Source organism: Xiphophorus couchianus, chromosome 5 (assembly GCF_001444195.1).
Source record: "Xiphophorus couchianus chromosome 5, X_couchianus-1.0, whole genome shotgun sequence".
NCBI classification, from domain to species: Eukaryota; Metazoa; Chordata; class Actinopteri; order Cyprinodontiformes; family Poeciliidae; genus Xiphophorus; species Xiphophorus couchianus.
The window spans coordinates 23,673,864-23,695,463 of NC_040232.1; the positions used below are offsets into that span (position 1 = coordinate 23,673,864).

At 39.4% G+C, this 21,600-nt stretch overlaps 1 protein-coding gene across 2 annotated transcripts; it reads left to right on the forward strand.

The window, feature by feature from the left end:
• Positions 1-1,213: 1,213 nt before the first annotated feature.
• Positions 1,214-19,939, forward strand: rnf144b (ring finger protein 144B). Of its 2 annotated transcripts, none has more exons than XM_028016244.1 (8): positions 1,214-1,519; positions 6,222-6,469; positions 10,106-10,210; positions 11,375-11,435; positions 14,180-14,393; positions 16,739-16,868; positions 17,546-17,635; positions 18,970-19,939. In XM_028016244.1, exons 2-8 carry the CDS (start codon positions 6,299-6,301, stop codon positions 19,144-19,146), a joined length of 948 nt encoding a protein of 315 aa, XP_027872045.1. In that variant the 5' UTR covers positions 1,214-1,519; positions 6,222-6,298; the 3' UTR covers positions 19,147-19,939. The 2 variants fall into 2 exon arrangements, with proteins under 2 accessions (XP_027872045.1, XP_027872046.1); XM_028016245.1 differs by lacking the exon at positions 1,214-1,519 and adding an exon at positions 5,018-5,089.
• Positions 19,940-21,600: the final 1,661 nt, after the last annotated feature.

Below are 21,600 nucleotides of genomic sequence, written 5' to 3' on the forward strand. Positions count from 1 at the left end.
CAAGTAGGCGACAGTTTCCTTAAGTCGTCAAACAGTTTCTTGATGTGGTATACATTTGCTGTATACTACATCATGCAGATATCTGGTATCTGCATGATGTAGTATACCATCTAGATAAGACACCACCCTGTTCATGCGGCAGGAGCACTCCTAACCCAAAATTCAGAATAGTATTAACCTCTGAAGAGAATAATAGAAATAAAGATTTCTTTTGCTCCATGAGTTAGGGGAACTTGTCAGCAGTGGCAGCTCCAGAAATCCTTATCGGCAGACGCTAAAGGTAGGCAAAGCAACTTACTGAGGATGATCTGAAGGTATGAAGGATCATTGTTATTACAGTTCTGAACACACAGAACAACGCAGAACCCAGACATCTACAACAGTCATCAATAAAGTGCAAAGTGAATATGTGGTATTCTGCTATTTAATTAATACATGTGGCAGGACAATATGGCTGCAAAACGCATCCTAATGTAAGCATTTCACATAAGACAAAATTGTTGAATAGTTTTTTGTTTTAAATATCTGGAATACTGCCAAACTGGTGATCTGACCTTTTCTGTTTTATCCACAGTTCCCTCCTGGAAATTTGGGTTGTAGAAAATGATGCATTTTTCATTATCGGCACCTTTCACATGTTTTCCGGAAGTGAAAATAGGCATACAAGTTCATTTCCTGTTGCAAGATGGGATTTTTTTTTTTTTTTTTTACTCAATAAAATTTTTCACTCAAGATTATTTCCTTTTAATCAGTTGCATTTAGCAAGGAAAATACCACAACAACCACATATTAAAGAATATTAACTTAGATAAAAAAGAAAATAATTTGATATTTTCTTTGTGATTCTATGGAAGTGCTGTGGATTTTCCAGGAGGAGCTATAGCACCCCTAGCGGCCCACTAGGTCAGAAATTGAGCAGAGACCGTTTTGTCTCCCCTGGAATGGATACCTAGGAAGATTAAAGGATTTCTCAAACATGCCTAAAAGAATCAAATTAAAACTCCTTGTCTGTTTTTGATCATGGACTAACATTATAAACACGATGTAAAGTTAACAGAAGTCAATTTTAACACAAAACTGCCCTTTTAAACGCATATTCAATGGTACGGAGCCCCCTAGGGGACATGGGGAATTTTTTTTCTTTTGCGTTACCTCGCGTAGAGTCTGAATTTTCAGGACCGTCCTTGAAAGCAGCACGAGTTGAGCGAGTCAGCCAGCAGGAGCAGTCGTGAGTTGAGCTCAGTGGAGAGCGAGCGGAGCTTCCTGGATGGGCTCAGACCGCGGAGGCAGAGCTCCCACACGGAGACACGGTCCTGACGGGGGAAGCCGCGGGGCTGCTGCGATGTTTTTCCACTTCCATCAAACTCCAGTTCAGTGAGGAAGACCGTGTCCAGGGCCGCGGCGGGAGCTTCACAGGCCAACAGCAGGTTACGACAGAGGCAGGCTCTTTTATCAACATATGTTCCTCTGAGAGGACCGCTGCTGCGGATCTGGAAGCTGCTCCCACACCTCAGGCAAGGTAGGTCTTCCTTTAACGCATTCCCAGCTACTAGAATGATATATGTAAAAAAAAAAAGACAATTAAAAGACGTCTGGCGGTTCTGATCTGTGTGACAGCGCGAGCTTCAAAAACGCAGATGTCTTTAGTTTGGATTCGCAAAAAATACAGTTTTTTTTCTTTTTTTGTGATGATATTAGTCAAATACATGTGGCTATAAATACAAGCAACCGATGGTGGCAGACATGATCGACGCTAATTTATTTCCACTTTCATTTCCTCCTTCAGTAAGTCAGTATTATGCAGCGTTATGTGATCGTGTATCAGTCTCTCTCAAAGTAAATAAACATTCAAATTATTGGGTTAGAACGCCTCCGAATTACACAGACGTGTGTGAACACAGCAGTGAAAGTGATGCCATATGATTTCTGCTACACACACACACACACACACACACACACACACACACACACACACACACAGCTGCCTCCTGCTGCTGCAGCAGCAGCTTCTCACCAGGCTGATCTGGTTTTCCATCCCCGGCCTCAGCAATGACGCTTCGATGCCCCCCCAAAATCCTCTCACCTCCTCCAGCTTGTGTAGCATTCCCATCCAGACCTTCATCCCGACTGGTAACTAATCATTATTTCATCCAAACAGAAGAAAACCCAGTCTGCACACAAGCCTGTGCCGATATAAGACATTCTGTAGCAGTGGTGGGAGCTGGAATGTTTGCAGATGGAGGGGCCGGGTGCAATCAGATTTCTGAAGGCCTCCGGGCTGAAATCCAAAGTTTTGCCCTTTCTGCAGACATCTGGATGGAAATCCGTCCAACATTTGCCGCCTGAGTGCATTGTTGCGTTAAAATACGGTTGCATTCTGCAGTCGCAGGTCCTTTTAAAAACCACCTTCGGTTTGCTTCATCGAAGCTGCTCTGCCCTACTTACAGATTGCCCACCGATGTTATCTCAAGTTCAACTGTAAAGTTTCTCCTGAACAAAAGCTCCTCTGTATTAATAATGACATAAGGGGAGTTTCCATGGAGGGAGGCAGAGTGAATGAAGGCTGTTATTTTCCAGCGTGAGACCACAGAGTTGGTTGTAGGGCCCAGGCAGGATGGGACAAGCTAGCAGACTTTGTGGCGTGATGATAGCAGACGCCTCAGCTGGTCCGCATGGGAGTACAGGAGGAAATTAAAACGTGACTGGGCAGAAAAGGTGCTGTTCCGCATGTAAAGAAGCAACTGCAGATCAGTAATGACCCATAATAATAATAATAATAATAACAATAACAGAGCGTTCGGCCTTAAAAGAGGCCGCAGTGGTCGAACTGCTGCAGAAGTTTCCTGCCACCTTTCACAGCGTGTCCGAGGCAGTTTGTGATTTCAGCAGCCGCTCGGTCTGCAGAGTTTGTTTTTAACACAGCAGCTTCCTGTGTGACCCTGTTTTCCGCGTCCAACCCGCAGTCCTTCTCGGGATTAAGTGCAAATCTCAGATTACGGCATTATTGCTCATGTTTTTTTGAAAACAGAGGAATGATTTGTTGTTTGGGTGGGGCTCTGTCCTTTGGAGATGGTCTGGATCTATCGTCCAAGATAGTCTTATCTTACCCTCTGTCAACTATTAACAAAAGATCTGTTTTTCTTACCAAGAAAGAATGCTTTTGTATGACATCTAGAACCCTTTATGAGGTAAAAACTCTTTATATGGCTGTTGTTGGGGGTTAGGCCTGAAGTATAATATAAAACGTATTCTACCCTTCATTTTGTAGTACATTGATTAAAGCGTTACAAGCGGAGTGGCTAAAACCGTTTCCAGTCAAGCTATTTGCAGTGTACATTCCTCATGCTAGCAACCACACGTCCAATATGTTAGCTTATCTACAAAGACATAGACTGAGGTGTGTCAACCTGTAGTGCATGAGAGTTTGGATGAGATCGACAGCTTTTAGGCACCTTGCACAAGCAAGATGTGCTGCACTGCAGTTCTCCAACTGGTGAGAAGGGCACACACCTCCAAATTGCACCTAAACTCGACTGAGCTGGTTCCCGGAGGAAGAGAGAGCTTTTATCTCAAACGTTTTGCAACAAGTTTTTGTTCTTTTAGACAATAAGGTGTACAAGGACCACTATTTGGTCAAGACATTTTAAAACACAATTTATACTTCAAGGTCCCCAGCTTGGGATAGGAAAGCTCTCTGAAGGGAGAATTCTAACAGGGACAAATGGCTTTTCCTCACTAACCTTAACCCCAAAATCCATTATGGGCTGAATCCAGTTTATATTTTTGCACTTTGTCAGCTTGTGTGCCTTTATTTCTATTTGTGAACATGTAAAATGATACTTGCGTCACTTGTATTGCTAATAGTAGTTAGCCTGGTCACGGAGTGGAACATTTGCCAAACCCTACTGATTTCCCAAGGGTGATTAAGCCGGGTTTGATGCCATTCCCAGATCCATGTTCAGACTTGAGAGGCAAATAATAACCACATAATCAGGTCACACATAAATGGACCCGGTTTCGCCCAGAGGGTAGATTTCATTCCCCGTGTCAGATGTAAATAGGCACCCAGCTGTTTGGAGCAAAGATCAATGAGACTGGACAGCTCATCTTTTCAGCTGTTTGGGCTTTTAGCTCAACGTTTCACCTGATCTGCTTCGTATCTACATTGTAAACTGTGAACCTCAAAGACAGGCCAGGTCAGCCTGTTATGGCAATACAAAAAAGAAAAAACACCCCACAAAAATCAGTTATTGGCTTCAAACATTTGGAACTCGTCAACATTTGCACAGGAATGTTTTAGGTTTTGCTTTTGATGATCTTTTCTTATTGAACGTCCCCAGCTGTCCTCACAGAGGTCTGTGGCCAGAATGGCCCACATTACGCTGCTCAGCCCTGCACCGCCGGCAACACGTACACAACGAGCTTGGAAGCGCTGCACAGCACCAACCACTTCCTATGTTCAAGGGCCTTTTAAACAGCCTCTCACTTAAAAAGACACACTGTACCTAAGCTACAAACAGAACAGGGACAAAGCTTCAGCAGCCATTTTCTTGATTTTCTTAAGAGCTGAAGAAAAAAAATCAGTAAGTTCTTGATTAATGATTTGTATAAGTTCTTACAAATCATTATTCAAGGACTTACTGATTTTTCTGCTAAATAATGGAATTGCCTTTTGGTAAGAGCAAGGTCTTCATGGCAAGGGGAGACTGCATAGATTCATCTTCTGGAGCAAATTTCTTACTTTTGTATTGCTTCACTATTATTAAGCTTCGCACATATTTATTTAAACGTTATTATTGTTCATTATAATGATTTTTAACGAACTGGATTTCTTGTTGCCCACGCCCAACACGCACGCGGCGACGTGACGGTGTTACGTTTTTATCTACAAAAAAACGTGTAACAGGGTTGTAAATGTGAAGTTTGTCAAAATTAGTTTATTTGTTCTTTGACTTTATTTTTTGAAATGTTTCTTTAGACATTTATTGGTGTTTTAAGTTCTGTTATGCTGCTCTTGGCAGTGGGTGGTTACCGTAGTAACCGGTAACTGATAGCTCGTCCCCTGTTTTTGTTGATGTCTGTTACTGTGGTATGTATTAGAATAAGCTCTGTGTTTTCTTTACAAATATATTTTATAGTATATTTTGGACAAATGTGATAGTGTGCAGTGTTTCTTGAGTAAACCTGCTATTTTGTGTATATTTTTAAATGTTATCATTGTTAATGTTGCTCATGACTTACAACACTTAGCTTCGTTCAAGTGCTGAACGAAGCTAAGTGTTCAACATTATTAAATTTGAACATTATTATTTATGGTTGAGAACAATTTGGATTTAGAAAATAGTTCCCAATATCATTAAAAAGAAGAGCCGCCAGACAACATTTAGTGCAATATATAAACAAGTGGACAATGTGAAGGTGGGGATAAAAAGTTGTTAATTTAGTGATTATAAAGACAGATTGTTTGATTCATTTGGAAATAAAATTTTAACTGGTTTAATCACTTACGCTTATTATTTTTGCAACATTAACGTCTATTTATATTTCTAATCTAAAATATTAGATTTAAACAATTTTCTAAATAACATCAATCGGCTTTCAACAGATTTTTGGTTGGTAAATTAAATGTTAAACAATTGAAACATAACTTAATAAATATTAGACTGAAAGGTGATTACAAAAATACTGTACTGGAAACCAAACCTTCAGCGATAAAGGGTTAGCGGTCAGGTGACGTGGATGTTGGGGATTTGATGAGAAAATTTTAGTTTCTGTCGTTGACTTCACTGACTTGCTTGACTTGGACTTGGTCAAAATGACTTGTGAACTCCTCTAACTAAAGTTCACTGAAAAGAGAAAAAAAGAACAGAATTTAGAAAACAGGACCTCGACTGTGATACAGAAATCCCCAAGAATTTTCAGCATAATGTTGATTTCTACTCTTAAACTGTATTTTTAGCCGTTTCTCGGACAGGACAAGAAACAGTAGAGATGACACAACATATGATTAATTCTTACACTCAGAATGATTGAACTGATGCCTAATAACTTTAGGATTGCTAAATACAAACCTCTGGCCTGAAAGATGGCATCATATATTGGGAGAGGTGGTAATGCAGGCACATGGAAAACCGTCAGAGTTGGTAAACTTTCCAGAATCAGTCCAAAGAGGAAGGAAGCGGAGTTGTATGCGCATAAATCCGTTTCATTTCTGCTTCCAGGTTCATGGCGACCGTAGATCATCATCATCATCATCAAGGCCAGCGGAAGGCCTAGAGCCACCCTGCCTCCTCCCACCATGGCCAGCAGGAGTCCCTCCATTCACCTGGAAGCCAGGGATCCATCACCAGTGATGGCCGCCGCCGGTCCCCCGAGTAGCCAGGATGTGTTCTGCAAGCTGTGCCTCAGCCTGCAGCCGCTCGCCGTCATCAGGGAGCTGGAGGGCTGCAAGTGCACGTTCTGTACAGCGGTAAGCAGCGGCGATGACATGTCCGACTTCAGGGCAGATGCTGATCTGAGGAAGGGATTCTGGGATTCACAGCGTACAAGCTTCGGGCCAGAAGTTCACAAACATTTTTAATAATTGCCATATTGGCTTTGCTTCTTTAGTGATGCATTTGAACCAATTTCTATTAATTTGAAAAGAGAATCTGGTGCACTTGTTTGAATGTATTGTGGATTTTCCAGAATACACACAAGGATAAAACTGAACTGCAATGGTAAGTTGTTTGTCCGCCGTCAGCACATTTAGCAACGCGTGTCAGAGTTTGATTGACAGCACTAAGACCCTCCTCCTGTCTCTGATTAGTTGTTTTTGGTCAGGAATGGTGCGTTTCTTCAGACGGCAGTAGCAGCTCAGGGAGGAGGTGCAGAAGATTGATCTTTTCACAGATTATCTGTCCGTAACATACTGTCACGACATGGCGACGGTTTTAACAAATATGGAAAAAAAACAAAAAACTTATTTCTGTAAAAGTTACATACTGCAGCTTTAAGTTCCAGCGAAACCACACACTGTGGCCAATAACAATCTTCCAGCACAGTCAAGGCGGCACATCCAAAACACTCTTCTTCTGAAAAAAGCTGGAGTTCATTTAAATTCTATTAACTTTCAACATAATCCATGCAGTAGAGTTTGAAGCTTTAACTCAGTTGTGTTTGACAACGGGACACAATAAACCTGGTTTTGGAATAGAGGAAGCAGGCTGCACATTAAGTTCCTAACCTGACCCAGACCTTTATCTACTGTGTTTATCGTCGCTGAAGCTGTGTGTTTTCTTATCAGTTCACCTTGACGAAGAACTGTTTAAATGCATGACTAAAGAATCACAAATGAATTTGACATCAGTGCTTATACAGTAGAAACCAGAAGTTCACATTCACCCTATAAAATGACACGTCTCTCATTCTCTGAAATTAAATTAGACCAATCCTCTATTGTTTTAGATCAGTTCTAATTATCTAAATTATTTCTGTTTGCTCAATGTCTCACAGTGAGAGAAATAATATTTCAGACATTTATTTCTTTAAAGTCAGAAGTTTACATCCACAATGATTTTTATCTCCTTAAACGCCCAGATGATGATGTCGTGGCTTTAGAAACGTCTTATAGGTTAACCGACTTGTTTGAGTTAACTGCATGTCTTTTTATTTGGCGTATGTAAACTTCTGGTTTCAGCAGTAAGTGTGCGTAAACTCCTGAAGAGCACCGTAAATAGAACAGGGTGTTATTACCGCATATAATTTCAGAGCGCTCTTGTTTTGCTGCAGTGTTGGCAGCGACGGTGTTCCAAAAACGATCCAAAACAAACGCACTCGGTGATTATTTTTATGCAGTTTCTGCTCCCTAAAATAGAGCCGTTTATTGGCACATATCAGACGTTTCCATTTTGGTGAGATGAAGGTTCTGGCACTCCCTCGCCTATTTGATTCCATTTAACTCGTCCGTGGAATTTTTCAGATTGCTCCCAGCTGCTGACTGTATTCGCCGGCACCCAGTCATCGGCGGAGTTTCGCTTTCACACTTGTTACGAGATCGGTAGCGCTATCTTTAGAAGACAGAGCTGTAATCTTTATGAGTGGAGGCCAGACGTTGGCGTCCCATCTGTTCCAAACGGAGTGGATTCCCGTCAGAGGGAACCAGGTGCTAATCTCTATCCCAGCTCCCCCGGCTTCGGACGCATAAGGTCACAGAAACCAAAACAACGCCTACATATGGCCTTGTTTTAAGAAGGAGAAAAAATGAAATGGAGCCAGTACATTCAGATTGTCTCTGTTGTGTAAATCACAAATACCTTGAGCCTTCTGCTGTCAGATGGCAGAAGGCTCGCGTTGGTCCCACCCCGTTTAGCAACTCATTTCAAACTTCCACTCAGGCTCTTTGCTTGTCTTCTTCCACAGAAATGTAATATTCAAATGACTTTTTTTTTCTTCTTCTGTTCCTCAAACTGGTTTGTATTTGTGCAATCTTTGTGCAGTTCCTCCTTCCTTTCTAGAATTCACAGTTGAGGCAACATGTGACTTTTGACATGTGGGCGCTAAAAAAGCTTCTGTCAGACTTATAAACTGCCCTGGTTTCACAACACTTCATTTCCTTGACTGCTTCCTTTGTATTTCTAGATGACGTGCTGTTATTTTATTTTGATGCAATGATGACTTTTTTGTTTTTCAAAAGGCGTGGCATTTGTGAGTCTTCTGCAGTGCATAAGACATGGGGTGCAAATCTGGGCCAGCGCTACAAACTGGCCCAGATTTTATCATTTTGGACATGTGAAACCAATGTTATCCACCAATCTTATCTACATTCGCAAAGGTCTGAAAATCAGCTTCGCTCTGCCGACGGACCCGCCCACCAGGTCACGTCAACACCAGTCACCCCACTGTTGCCATCTTAGTGACTTTGGTCCTTTTTACACGTGTTCTGGTCCTTAAAAAATCTTAAATTCATTTATCTAAAATTAAGGCCTCAGAATCTCTTAAATTAATTTTAAAGTAAGTTGGCCTTTAAAATGTTAATCACAGGTCTTAAATTTTGTCTTGGCAAGACTATTTATTTCGTATGTATGAATGTTTCTTTCTGTCAGGAAAAGTTTTTCAGACAGCTGCACTGCATTCTGTGACTCAAGACGGTCGAGGCAATAGACATTATAATTAAACAATGATACAACAAATGTATTAAGTCTATGGTTGAGGCTACCGGTAACTCACTGCTAACATGCGCTTGCTAGCTAGCTGGCAAAGTATCGTTTTGCGTTTGTCATGGGTAAGGGCAAATTTATCTCTGCGTCCAATGACTGGTGATGTGGAGGTGCAAGTCTTAAATTCCATTCATAATGATCTTAAATGGTCTTAAACTGGACTTGGTGAAACCTATAGAAACCCTGGGAAATGTTTTGTTGCGTTCGTGTTGTTCATTTACCTGACGATGACAAATGTTTTCTCTGACAATGCTTCAATTTGATAACAGGTTTCAGAGTGCAATGGTTTGAAAACGTCTTGGTCTTCGTTGTGTAAAAAATAGACAAAAATAGATTTTTTTTAAATTCTGGGGAATCCCTGGATCATGCGCAGAACGACTGGAATCAGAAGATGAACACATAGTGGCTGCCCATAATTTTAAAAATCACAGAAGAAGCAAATGTCAACAATGGCTAAAAATTTGGTGGTTTTCTAACTCGGTCATGTTAGGAAACAGCTGAACCTAGTCGTCTGTCCATAGAAACAGGTTCTCTGCCATCTTGAACGTTGATTAGTTTTGGTGGCTTTCAGGTAAAGAGTTTTAAAGACCATAGCGCCAACTTGTGGCACGGTGAGAGTATTACAAAATGTTCACATCTCTACTGTTTCTGTGTAAAGGAGATTGTAATTAGGACATTGGTAGGTAAATGTGTTAACAGAAACGACGTTCAATGGATGGCCGTCGTTTAAACAGGGTCATTGTTGCTATATTTAACAACTTTTTAGGCAAAAAATAAATAAATAGCCATCGACCAAAGTCAAAATCAGCATGTCAGGTTTTTTAAAGATCGGTGTTCTGTCAGAAAACTGCAATTGGTGCACCAAAATATAATAAATCTCACTTTGCTGCATTTCCTGCCCCCTCCAGTGTTTGCAACAGTACGTCCAGTTGGCCATAATGGAGGGCGGCGGCGCTCCAATCACCTGTCCGGATATGGCCTGCCCAAAAACCGGAGCCCTGCTCGACTCAGAGGTATGTCCTGTAAATTGAGAATGTCTCACATGAAGAACCAAACTAAGACAGTTGTGCCACAAAGACGGCTGTGTGGGGTGGGTTCTGGGGTCCCTTGAAAATCGCTTCCCCTAAACTTCGGAAGGCCACCCTACCCAGGAAGTATGCTACGCTTAACATATTTTATTAATTTAAATGTGGGATGGATACATTTATTTCTACCATCTTACATATTTGTATAGTATTTCTACCATCTTACATATTTGTATAGTATACAAAACTTGTTTGTCTGTAAAAAGCAGGTAGTCATCATTTTTGGTTTGGGTTTTTTTTTTCCTTTTTTAATCACAGAACATTTCCAGATTTGTTGTCTTGCAACCACACTTAAGAAACGATAAGTTGCTAAATTTTACCATACATGTTTTATGACTATAAATATATTTTCACCACCTCTTTCTTATTAAAAAATCACTTTTGACAAAAAAATAACTTGGGGCAGTATTTTACTAAGGTGACAATATTTTTGCTCTAATGATATTACAAAGTGAACTGTTATGTGTTTCAGTGGCAACAGTAAAGTGAGGAGATGTTGAACCACACACTAGATGAAAGCATGAAAGTGATGCTCCAGAAAAAGAGATGTTGAAACAGGCTGACTCAAGCTACTGCTTAAAAACAGTCTTGCAAAAAAAAAAAAAAGACACACACATCACTTTAGCTTTCAGTATTTGTGCTTTAGTTGTCAAAATTATTTAAAAACCACAGAAGAAGAAAAAATTATTTCAGGAAGGTGGGGGGCGGGATTTTGTTTTTGCGACGTCACAACATAACATGTCTATATGATATTTATTAGAAATTGTTTTGGGTTTATTTCAAATGTTAAGGTGGGGAAAAGGTTTCCAGGGAAAGGAGATTAAAGTAGATTAGAGGAGAGGATAGAAACAAGGGAGGGAACATTAGTTTGTAGAAATTAGCTTCTACAGTTGGAGAAAGAGAGAGAAACAAACAAACAGAACCACAGCAACAAGTAGCATATTCATACATGAATATTAACAAGTTAATACAAAATGCATTTAGTGGCAAATGCAGCCCAGCACAGAATGGATCTGAAAAACACCTGGATCTAAACACCTGTGTGTTGGGTGTGTGACTCGGGTCTCTCTCTCTCTCTCTCTGTGATTGCAGGTCGCCAGTTTAGCAGCTCCGTATCAGGTGGAGCTGTACCAGCGCCTGAAGTTTGAGAGAGGTGAGTACTGCCACATCCTGGATGCTTCTAGAAGCCCAAAATAACATTAGAACTACATTATTATTATTACTGCACAGTGTGCTGTTCTTTTTTTTTTTTTTTTTTTAAAGAAATAACTGTATTACCCTGAGTTCCATTAAAATGCCAGAACATAAACATGCAGTCATTTTAACATTTTATTTCCTCGTTGTGCAGTTTTGTAAAAAAAATTATAAATAAATAAAAATAAATAAATAACAATAATAATTTTGCCCATTCTGTGAACTTCTTTGAGAAGTGAGACTGTTCACATAACTTTCTGCTGACATTTATGATTTGCAAGCCAAGAACAGTTTGTTATGAAGGTGTATTTTGCTCCTTCCCAGCTGTACGGTAACAGTACGCTGTGGAGCCAATCACTGGTATTGTTTACTCTTGCTGCGGATCATGAGACTCGAATTATTGGAAGTGAGACAAAGGTCAAAGTACTGGCCGCTGTGCTGCTTGGCTGCAACGACTCCCTTCGTCATGGTTCATAGTAAAAGTACAAACTGACGTTCAAATATTCTTACTGCATTTTTTAATGCACATGTGATCATGTGGCTTACATAGTTTTCTTCTGAAATTATATTCAAAAGAATAATGTGAATTTGTTTTGTTCTCGGTTACCTCCAGTTTTGCTTCTTACGTCTCATCTAGCTGCACTTTTATTGTAATTGTGAATATTGTAACACTGATAATGAGCTAAGTGTTTTTAGCCCAATTGAACTGTCACTTCACACACCTTTAAGAATGTTAGCATTATTCTTATTCTCTTTCAATATTTTACCATTTCTTCCAGATATTCGCTGCTCCGTATGGTGAAAGAAACGCACAAAACTAAAATGCAAAAAATAAAATGTGATGAATTTCACAGCTATTATAAAACATTACATGTTCCGGAGTTTCCAAAAGCCTGGAAAATACTTGAAGTAATAACTGAAAGATATTATTGAAAAGTCTAATTTATTTCACACACCTCATCATTAAATGAAATGCGTTATATAGCTTACTTACACACAAATGGATGTTTGCCTTAATTATGATGATTTTCCACTTACAAGTAATGAAGTCACATTAAGAACTAGAATATTATATCAGACCAATAAAATAAATTATACATAAATGTGCTCTGGATGAGAAGTATGTTTAATGTCACATCTTACAAAGTCTTCTAGTGCAAATATCTTAGTACACTTTCTTCATTGATAACATGGACAAAAACGTGTAAAAATCTTGTTAGTGAAATTTCTGCCTGTGGAACTAGTACTTATCAATATTTAAGAATTATTTACTTAAATAAGCTACTATATCTTGTTGAGAAGTTGCATGTAAGTTAGTTTTGTCATTCAGAACTGGACAAAAAGTTTTTAAATGCCCAAACAGAAGAAACTAAGTAAAAATTTCGACACGATTTTTTGTTTTCGCAGGGATTAGGTTGAAGGTATTTTTACTCTGACAAAAGAGTCTCATCTGAAAGTATATCATTTATTAAATATGGCTGTAAATGCACCATCATATTAGCTGATACTTACAATATGCTGCTGTATATTATCGTCATTATAGACCATTTATTTTAATATCTTAATAAATATTTTACTTCCCTCAAAACATCTAACACTTTGTCTGCAAAATAGAAAGATAGAAGTGTTAGGTTCTGATTACTACTTTCTATTTAAGATTTAACAGAATATTATACTGGACACCATAGCTAGCACTACCTCTGACTAGCTTCTGCTAGCAAACAATGTTGAATTCATCAGCTTAGATATAGTTTTGCTTTATAGAAAGATCATCCAGATTCAAATTAAAAGATTAAGTGACTATAAACTTCTTTTGTATGAACTTTGATTTTAGAAAGACAAAATGCTCTTTGTCCAGAGGCAACAGCTGAAAAATAGCATTTTAGCTAATTCTGGCACATTTACATTAATAAATTAATACGTTCCAAATTTATTCCACCTGGTCTAAGCCTGTCTTATAACTTCATACATCAACAAAAAAAATGAAATATGGGGGAACTGCTCAGTTTTATAGTCCAGCAAACAGTTGCTAGCATGGGAATGCTAATGTGTTTGTGTAGCTCTATAGCACCACTGTATTAAACAGGAGCTGCTAAACTGAAGCTTTGTTTATCCATTGTTACTTGTAACTGCTAAGCAATCAAAACTATCTAACAGGAGTATTTATTTACACTGACGTAATCCTCCGAGATTACAGAATACAACTGAAGACGAAGTCCAGCGCTGCTGGGTGTTCACTGTCAGGTTTAAATCTGCAGCTTCACATGAAAAACAGATTATTCACCCTTTAAAGTTCACTCAGGTTGATAAATCCTCTGGTTCATTTTGTGAATGTTTTAAAGTTGTCTGGACAGGATGATCAGATCCCTTTTTTTGTCGTAAAAGAATGTGTTAGCAGCAATTACAGGTTAGACACATCAAACCTAACAGAACCCTACAAATATGTTTTATTTGAATGCAGCCATGCCAACTCCAAATATTAGTCTCAGTGATTCTTATTTTAGATTTTTGTTTCTTTCTTTGCAGTCTCCACAGTTTTCTCCATGTTTTTCCTGGGTTCTGCATTTATTTAGAAAATACAGTGGCAGCTCGTCCTGTAGCTGAGTTAATGTGTTTGGAAACAAGACAGGGGATGAAAATGTTAAAGAATATTTTTATTCTGTGTATTATGCATGATATGTTCCTGTCCGTGTGTTTCTGCAGGTGTGAAGCTGGACCCCAGCAAAGCGTGGTGCCCGGTGCTTGAATGTCAGGCGGTGTGCAGTGTGCAGGCGACCACCGAGGGCCGACCCGGCGCCGTGGCCTGCCCCGCCTGTCACATTGTTTTCTGCTCCAGCTGCAGAGGCCCCTGGCTGGAGGGCCACACCTGCCCCGAGGGCCAGGCCATGATGCTACCCCCACTGTCTCCTGAAAGCAGGTCAGTCACTTGGTTTGGTTTCAGCTGCTCATAGAAGAAGTTTCAAAACGTCCCAGCACCTTGCCAATGTTTTTCCTTCCTCTAAACTTTTTCACATTTAGTCATGTTAAAATCACATACTTTAACGTGTTCACTGCAAAAACACAAGTAATTATTTTGAATCTAGTTCCTAGCCCAAATATCTTGATAAATAACAAATGATGCTTTTAATGCTCTCGGTGACTGAGCTTTAAATTATTCTGCATAGAAATGTCAATGCACTCCCCACTTTTCAGATTTCTATTTTTCTTTTTAATAAGAAAAGAAACATTCACTGAAAATGTGTTTTGAACATGTAAACTACGTTTCTGGGATAGCAGCAAGAATATCTGTGAAGTATGAAACATTTTGACAAACAACATTGAAAGTGGACAAACCAAAACACACACAGACATTAATATCATTAATAGAAAAAAAACTGGTGACATTTATCAGCAAAAAAGATTTTGTGCAAAAAACCACGAAATCTTACTGAATATTTTTTTATATCTTGTTCTAGTGCAAATATCTCAGGATACTGGAAATAAGACAAAACTAACATACAGACGTAGGAGATTGATTTAGATCAAGAACTCCTTAGTCTAGTTCCACAGCCAGATTATTTCACTTATAGCATGAGGAAATGTCCTGTTATAAGTGAAATAATCTGCCAATGATTTAGTACTATTTTACCTACATTCAAGAATTATTGACTTAATAAAAGCTCCTGTGTATTTCTGAAAACGTAACTTGAACGTTAGTTTTGTCTAATTGAGATATTTGCGCTAGAAACTAGGTCAAAAATAATTGGTAAGATTTTGTGTATTTGCAGTGTTTTTATGGGTGGGAGATTACATGATTATGAAAAAGAAAAATCAAAAGAAAAATCCGAAAAGTGAAGTGTGTTGGCATGTCTATGCAAAACAACTTAAGCTAAGTCCGACGGCTATATCCAGCACACTGAGAGTGTTAAAAAGATAATTTGTTTTTCCCTGAGCCCAGCGATGGGACCTGTGCTGAATAAATCTATTATCTCAGCATTAATAGCTTGGTATTCCTCAGCAGAGCCTTCAGTGTGCTAGCGTACAGCTGCATAATCTGCCTTGCTGTGGCTGTGCCAACCTGACTGATGTCATCAGGGAGTCACTGAGTTAAACTGGAATTTCATTGTCTCTGTGCCAAAGGGAGGAGGAGGAGGAGACCTGGAGGCCACGGGGTTAGTTAGAGGCTGCAGTGAAGGCCGAGTGCTGAGGAAGATAAAGAAAGTGAAGGAAATTCCCCCACAGAGTTTAGCTCAACAATGTCATACTTCACTTAGAAGCTTTGTTGTAAAACTCCTACATTTTTTAAAATACCCCAAAGATTCCCCCTGCATGGTTTCTTCCCTCCCTCATTGTTTTACTTTTATGTTCCGTATCTTTACAGCTCTACTGCTCAGGTTTCTTCCTCTTTAACTTCTAAATCCACAGTAATCAGAACAATGGCCGACCCGGCAGAGCGACAGACTCTGAAAGTCCTTCCCTGATTCTGCCGCCGTCCTGAACAATCAGAGCGAGTCCCGAGTCCTCCAGAAATCCAGATTTCACAGTTTCGTCACGGGAGTGCAGAAAGCCCCACGTTTCCGAAAACGGAATACCGATTAATCGTGGTGAATCGATTATCGGCATTATCGTGAACTAATTTAGTGATCGATTCATCGTTAACTGGAGAATGCAGACTCAGAAAAAGGGAATTTGCTGAAAGAACAACATAGTCGGAGCGATAATTAAGCCAAAGCGTTAAAAAAAACACATCCATTTTGCATTTAAGATTAAAAAAAAATCTTTCGATGTAATTATGTTCTGCATAAAATTCAAGTGGTCGTTTTAGCTTCACCCAGTTCACGTTCTGGAAAAAAAAAATTAAAAAATAAAATCTATTCATCAACTTTTGCTAGTCAGTTATTAATCAGTGAATCAGAAACACGCTGTGTTGATGTTCAGTCCAGCAGAAAGTCCTGAGATTTTCACATGTTGACCTTAGAAGTTTGTTTTAGCTCCAGATTCATCCTTTACTGCAACTGATCAATCTCTCACTGAAAGAATGCCGCTGCTGCACGTTAGGCAACAAAATACAGTTTTTATTTTAAAAAGGATTCAAAATATTTTGGGGAGTTTTTTTTTTTTTGCATCATCTAATGTATTTTTAATATATAAAACAACTTCAGTGGCTAAATAAAAAATATGCAGAATGTGCCTTTTGTTGTTGTTGTTGCTGCTTTCCAGTTAATTGATTAATTATGACAATAACGGTCCTCTGTGTGCCCGACGCCGCCTCGTTCTCCGCAGCGACCCGGAGGCGTCCATCAAGCAGTGCCCCATGTGTGGCGTTTACATCGAGAGGAACCAGGGCTGTGCACAGATGCTCTGCAAGAGCTGCAAGCACACCTTCTGCTGGTACTGCCTGCAGAATCTGGATGTGAGTGGCCACACACACACACACACGCATGCGCGCGCATACACACACAGAACAATTGCTGACATGCTTTCCAGAGGTGGGTAGAGTACCCAAAGATTGGGCCCGAGTAAATGTAGCGCTACTGCAACATGTTTTTATTCAAGTAAAAGTAAAAAAAAGTATTTGGTAAAAAGGAAACTCGAGTACAAACTGATGAACACATGAATCATTTCATATTTAAATCATCCTCAGACGCAGCAAAATATAGAGTTCTGTGCTATTTTAAAGACCAAAATTAATACAATTCATATAAATAACACAATTGCAAAATAACAACATCAGGAAAAAGAAACATTTCTCCAAATCATATTGATTTCAATATAAAACTTATGAAAGTTGGCAAAAACTGCAGGCGTGTGTTTGTGTCTGGTGAATTTTTGATTAAAACGAGTTTGTTTTTCTTTCAGTGAAGTGACTCCAGTGGGTGGAGAATCCAGACATTTTACTCAAATCAGTAGCAATATTTCATAATAAAGTTACTTAAGTAAAAGTAAAAAGTACAGCGTAGTAAGAGGACCATTTTTGCCAAAAACGTACTGATGTAAATCTGTGTCAGTGTAACTAGTTCCTGTCCAGCTCTGCACGGCTCTGAACACACTCTTCTTTAACTGGAGCTTACGTCCCGTGTTTCCCTGCAGGGGGACATCTTCCTGAGGCATTACGATAAGGGCCCCTGCAGAAACAAGCTGGGACACTCCAGGGCCTCTGTGATGTGGAACCGGACGCAGGTGAGCTCACATTGTGTTTCCTCCATTTCAATGTTAGGACGGATTAGCCTTCAGAGGCAGGAGTGTGAGCCGCCCAGGTTCTGAGCCTGGAATCATAAGCCTTCTTCAGCTTTTATAGAGTTCATTTCCGCTCTTTGTCAGAGACAAGTTCTCACCACAGAAATTGAAACAGAACAGTAAAATTTCCATGACGCAGTTCTCTTTATTTTGGAGCCAAAGAAGCACAGCTCTCGGCCCTCGTCCATCAGGTCCTACGTTCCTATGCAAGCGTCCAAACTCCGCCCTGCGGTGAACAGGACGCGTCCCGCTCTCCGCTCTAAACTCCCTTCAGCTCTGAGCTCTGTTGTTTTGCCCGTACACGTTTTTGCTTCGACATGCGGGCTGCTGTGTTTATTCAACATGCTCTAAATTTAGACGCAAGTACGATGATGACCCAGATGACCAGAACGCTGAGAATATGCAGATATGTGATATTTTTCCAACCTCCAGCTTTGTTACAGGACACGTCAACATGAGCTTTCTCATGTTTTGTCACAAACTCCAGTATATTTCATTAGATTCTTATGTGACAAAGTAGAAGATAAATGTGATGTTAAAAGGAAAATTATATACCACTATGAACATATTTTAACAAAATAAAATCTGAAAAGTGTGGCATGCTTCTTCTTTTCTTAGAGCCAATTTTGGATCTAAAATAAGTGAAGCCCATATTGTATGGAAAGCATCTATGAATATATTTTTTAAATTTATCGTCAGAAGTTGAATTGGGTTTAGGCCTCTACTTTGACTGGACCATTCTGACACATAAACATGCTAGTAGACTACTCTGTCCTGATTAAAAAGTAACACCTGCCTCAGTCTCAATGTCTTAGCCTCTAAGCTGTTACATTATGCTCATGGTTACATGTTTAATTAGATGGCGTGTTAAGACAGCAACTTGCTGAGAAGTGACACAGACCCAATTTCAAGGTGCTAAAACAAGGAGTCAGATTTCTTTTAAGTTATATTTGATGTATTCAAATATTTTTATAACTGAAGGCTACATAGTTACCTGATTGTGCTATAAAATGTATTTTCCAGACACTGTGTGCCTGGAAAATACATAGTTCTGCCCCTTTAAAAATTTTTCTTTTCTGAGAAAATATCACCTAAAAGACAAAATCAAATAAATCTGCATCAACCACCTGCACTTGCAGTCCAGATTTGCTTTAATATAGAACTGTGGTCAAGGGCCACAAAAAAATCCTTCAGGGGTCCACGAGCGGCCCCCGCGCCGCACTTTGGTCACCCCTGGCTTAATGCATGTTTCATACCAGCTTGTCTTTGTGGACCAGGTGGTGGGCATCCTGGTGGGGGTCAGCATCATCGTCCTGGTGACGTCTCCGCTCCTCCTGCTGGCGTCGCCCTGCATCCTGTGCTGCATGTGCAAACCCTGCAGCAGGAAGCAGAAGAAGAAGAAGAGGAAGAGAGACCCCAGCCTCCCAGAGCCCCCCTCCTCCTCATCCTCATAGCAGCTTCAGCCCCCATGTGCCTGAACCGGGATGACTCCACTGGCCTCAATAACACCAGAAGGTGGAAACTGCTGGAAGAACTTTGGAAACAAACTTTTATTTTATTTTATTTTTTATTTTTTTCTCTAAAGGCTGTGGAGCCTTCAGCAGGCCGCCTTCATAAATAAATCACTGTTTCTGTGTAAATATGTGGAATGTAAGTCCGTCGCCATGCAGCGGTTACCGTGGCAGCCTGGAACTGGACGCCTGGGACTCAAATGTTTTCCTGCACAGGGCTCTTTTTTTTTTTTTTTCTTTCTGCAACGCTCCTCTGTACACACACACACACACACACACACCCACACACATCCAGTTGAAAGTGCAAAGCCACCCTCATGTGCCAAACATCAACGATGCCAAACCAGAGGCGTTAAGGGCTCAGGTGCCTCTGCAGTGCCAGGTGCTCGGTCCGTTTCGTTTTGCCTTCCATTCTGCTGATTTATTATGCAAAAAAAAAGACTGCAGTTGTAATCATGGGAGAAGTTTTAGGTGATATAAAAATGTTCTTTATTAATGTGTGAAGGCAAATGGTGTAAGTCTGTGGAGATGAGATGTAATAAGCAGGACTTTAGGGGCGTTTCCACCTGACATGATCCAGACCAAAGGCTGTAATATAAAACCTGTACTTTGCAAAAACGTGTTAATTTAATATTTATGATTTATCTGTCTGTCTGTTCTGTCATTTCTACTTTTTCTGTTGATGTTTCAGCGTTTTCTAAATGCACCATTACAAATAACAAAAACCTAAAAGTTGGATCTGATGGTTTGTTTCTCACCACAGCAGAGGAAATGGAAACGCCTTCAACAGATTTACTTCCTGGGTTTGTTTTTAGTATTTATGAGCTGGGACAAGAAATCTGATCAGCTCAATCGCGAACACATGAACACACACACACACAAATACAGGGACATTTATAGCAATCAATTAACCTAATAGTCGTCTTCAGCTTTTGCACATCTACAGGTTGAAATTTAGCCAATTGCTCTGCACATTAACCTGATCTCAGACTGGATGAAGAGCATTTGAGAAAATGCATTTTTAAAGCTAGCCACAGATTCTCTGTTTTAGCTAGGTCTGGGCTTTGACTAGGCCATTCTAAAACACAGATATGCTCCGATTTATTACGTTTAATCAAAGCTCCATTTTCATTTAGGTCTTATACTTCCTAAAACCAGCAGATGGAACGAACAGAGCTCCAAACAAAGCTCTGTGTATTATTTTATGACATAAGCTGCTTTAAGCAGATTTTATCCTCGGTCTTTATGACTCTGTTTGGTCTACGGTAACTAATGAACCTTAGTTACCGTATGAAAGGCTTTCACAGAACATCTGTGTTTGTAGACGAGGTGACACCTGACTTTAACTTAGGTCATCATTCTAAAAGAGGGTGACGTTTTTCAGATTTTCATTAGTAAAAATCTTTATAAACAACATATTTTTTCTCCCACGCTCACAGAAGTGCTCTACTTCTGTGAGCTTCCTACAAAATACTTTAATGTTCATCATAGTAACATGACTGAATGAAAAAACTTTTATTTCTCTTTTGAATGAATCAAGTGGTTTAACAAACTATAAACTGAACCCATTAGAACTGTGAGGAGCAAAGGCTGAAATCAGTAAAAAGAAAAAAAATTTAATATTTAATGAAAAATGTTGAAAGATGCATATATTTGATTTTGGAAGCAAAACAAATTCTATAAGATGGGTTTATATATATATTTAAAAAAAAAAAAAAATCAAACACTGAAGCAGCAGAGTGTACGCTGTGTAACACGTGAGTTTTGGATATTCTTCATCTACTACAGCGTGAAACTTGAGGGGGTTTGTGAGACCACAGCAGTTTTCATCGCATAGAAAATAGTCACGTGATTCAGGCGACAGAGCAAAACAAAACTTTCAAAAGGAAACAGTGACACCTTGTGTTCGATGAGCGAACTGCGCAGCTTTCGTAAAGCTCCGTGAAAGTTTTGGTAGTCTAAAGTCCAAAACGAAAATAATTCATGTAAATAGCATAATTACATAGCATAACACTTTTCCAAATTAATTTATTTAAAAATGAAAACTTCAACAAAAACTTCATGCGTTTGGTTAATTCACGTTTGTTGTTCATTCAGTGACGTTACTCTCAGTGGGTAGATGATCCAGAAATTTTCATCAAGGAAGAGTAGCGATACTTCATAATAAAATTAAAATTAAAAAGTACAGTGTAGTAAAACTGATCCTAAAAGTTCATTTTTTAAGAAACAAAAAAAAAAAAGTTACTCAAGTAAACGTAAATACCCAACTCTGGTTTCAAAGATAATAAAATAAAATAATAATAATAATAATAATAATAATAATAGGTGTGGAACACAGAGGTTCATTAATAAGCTGTCTATACTGGAGTAAAGAAGCTTCTACTGCTGGCTTCTGGA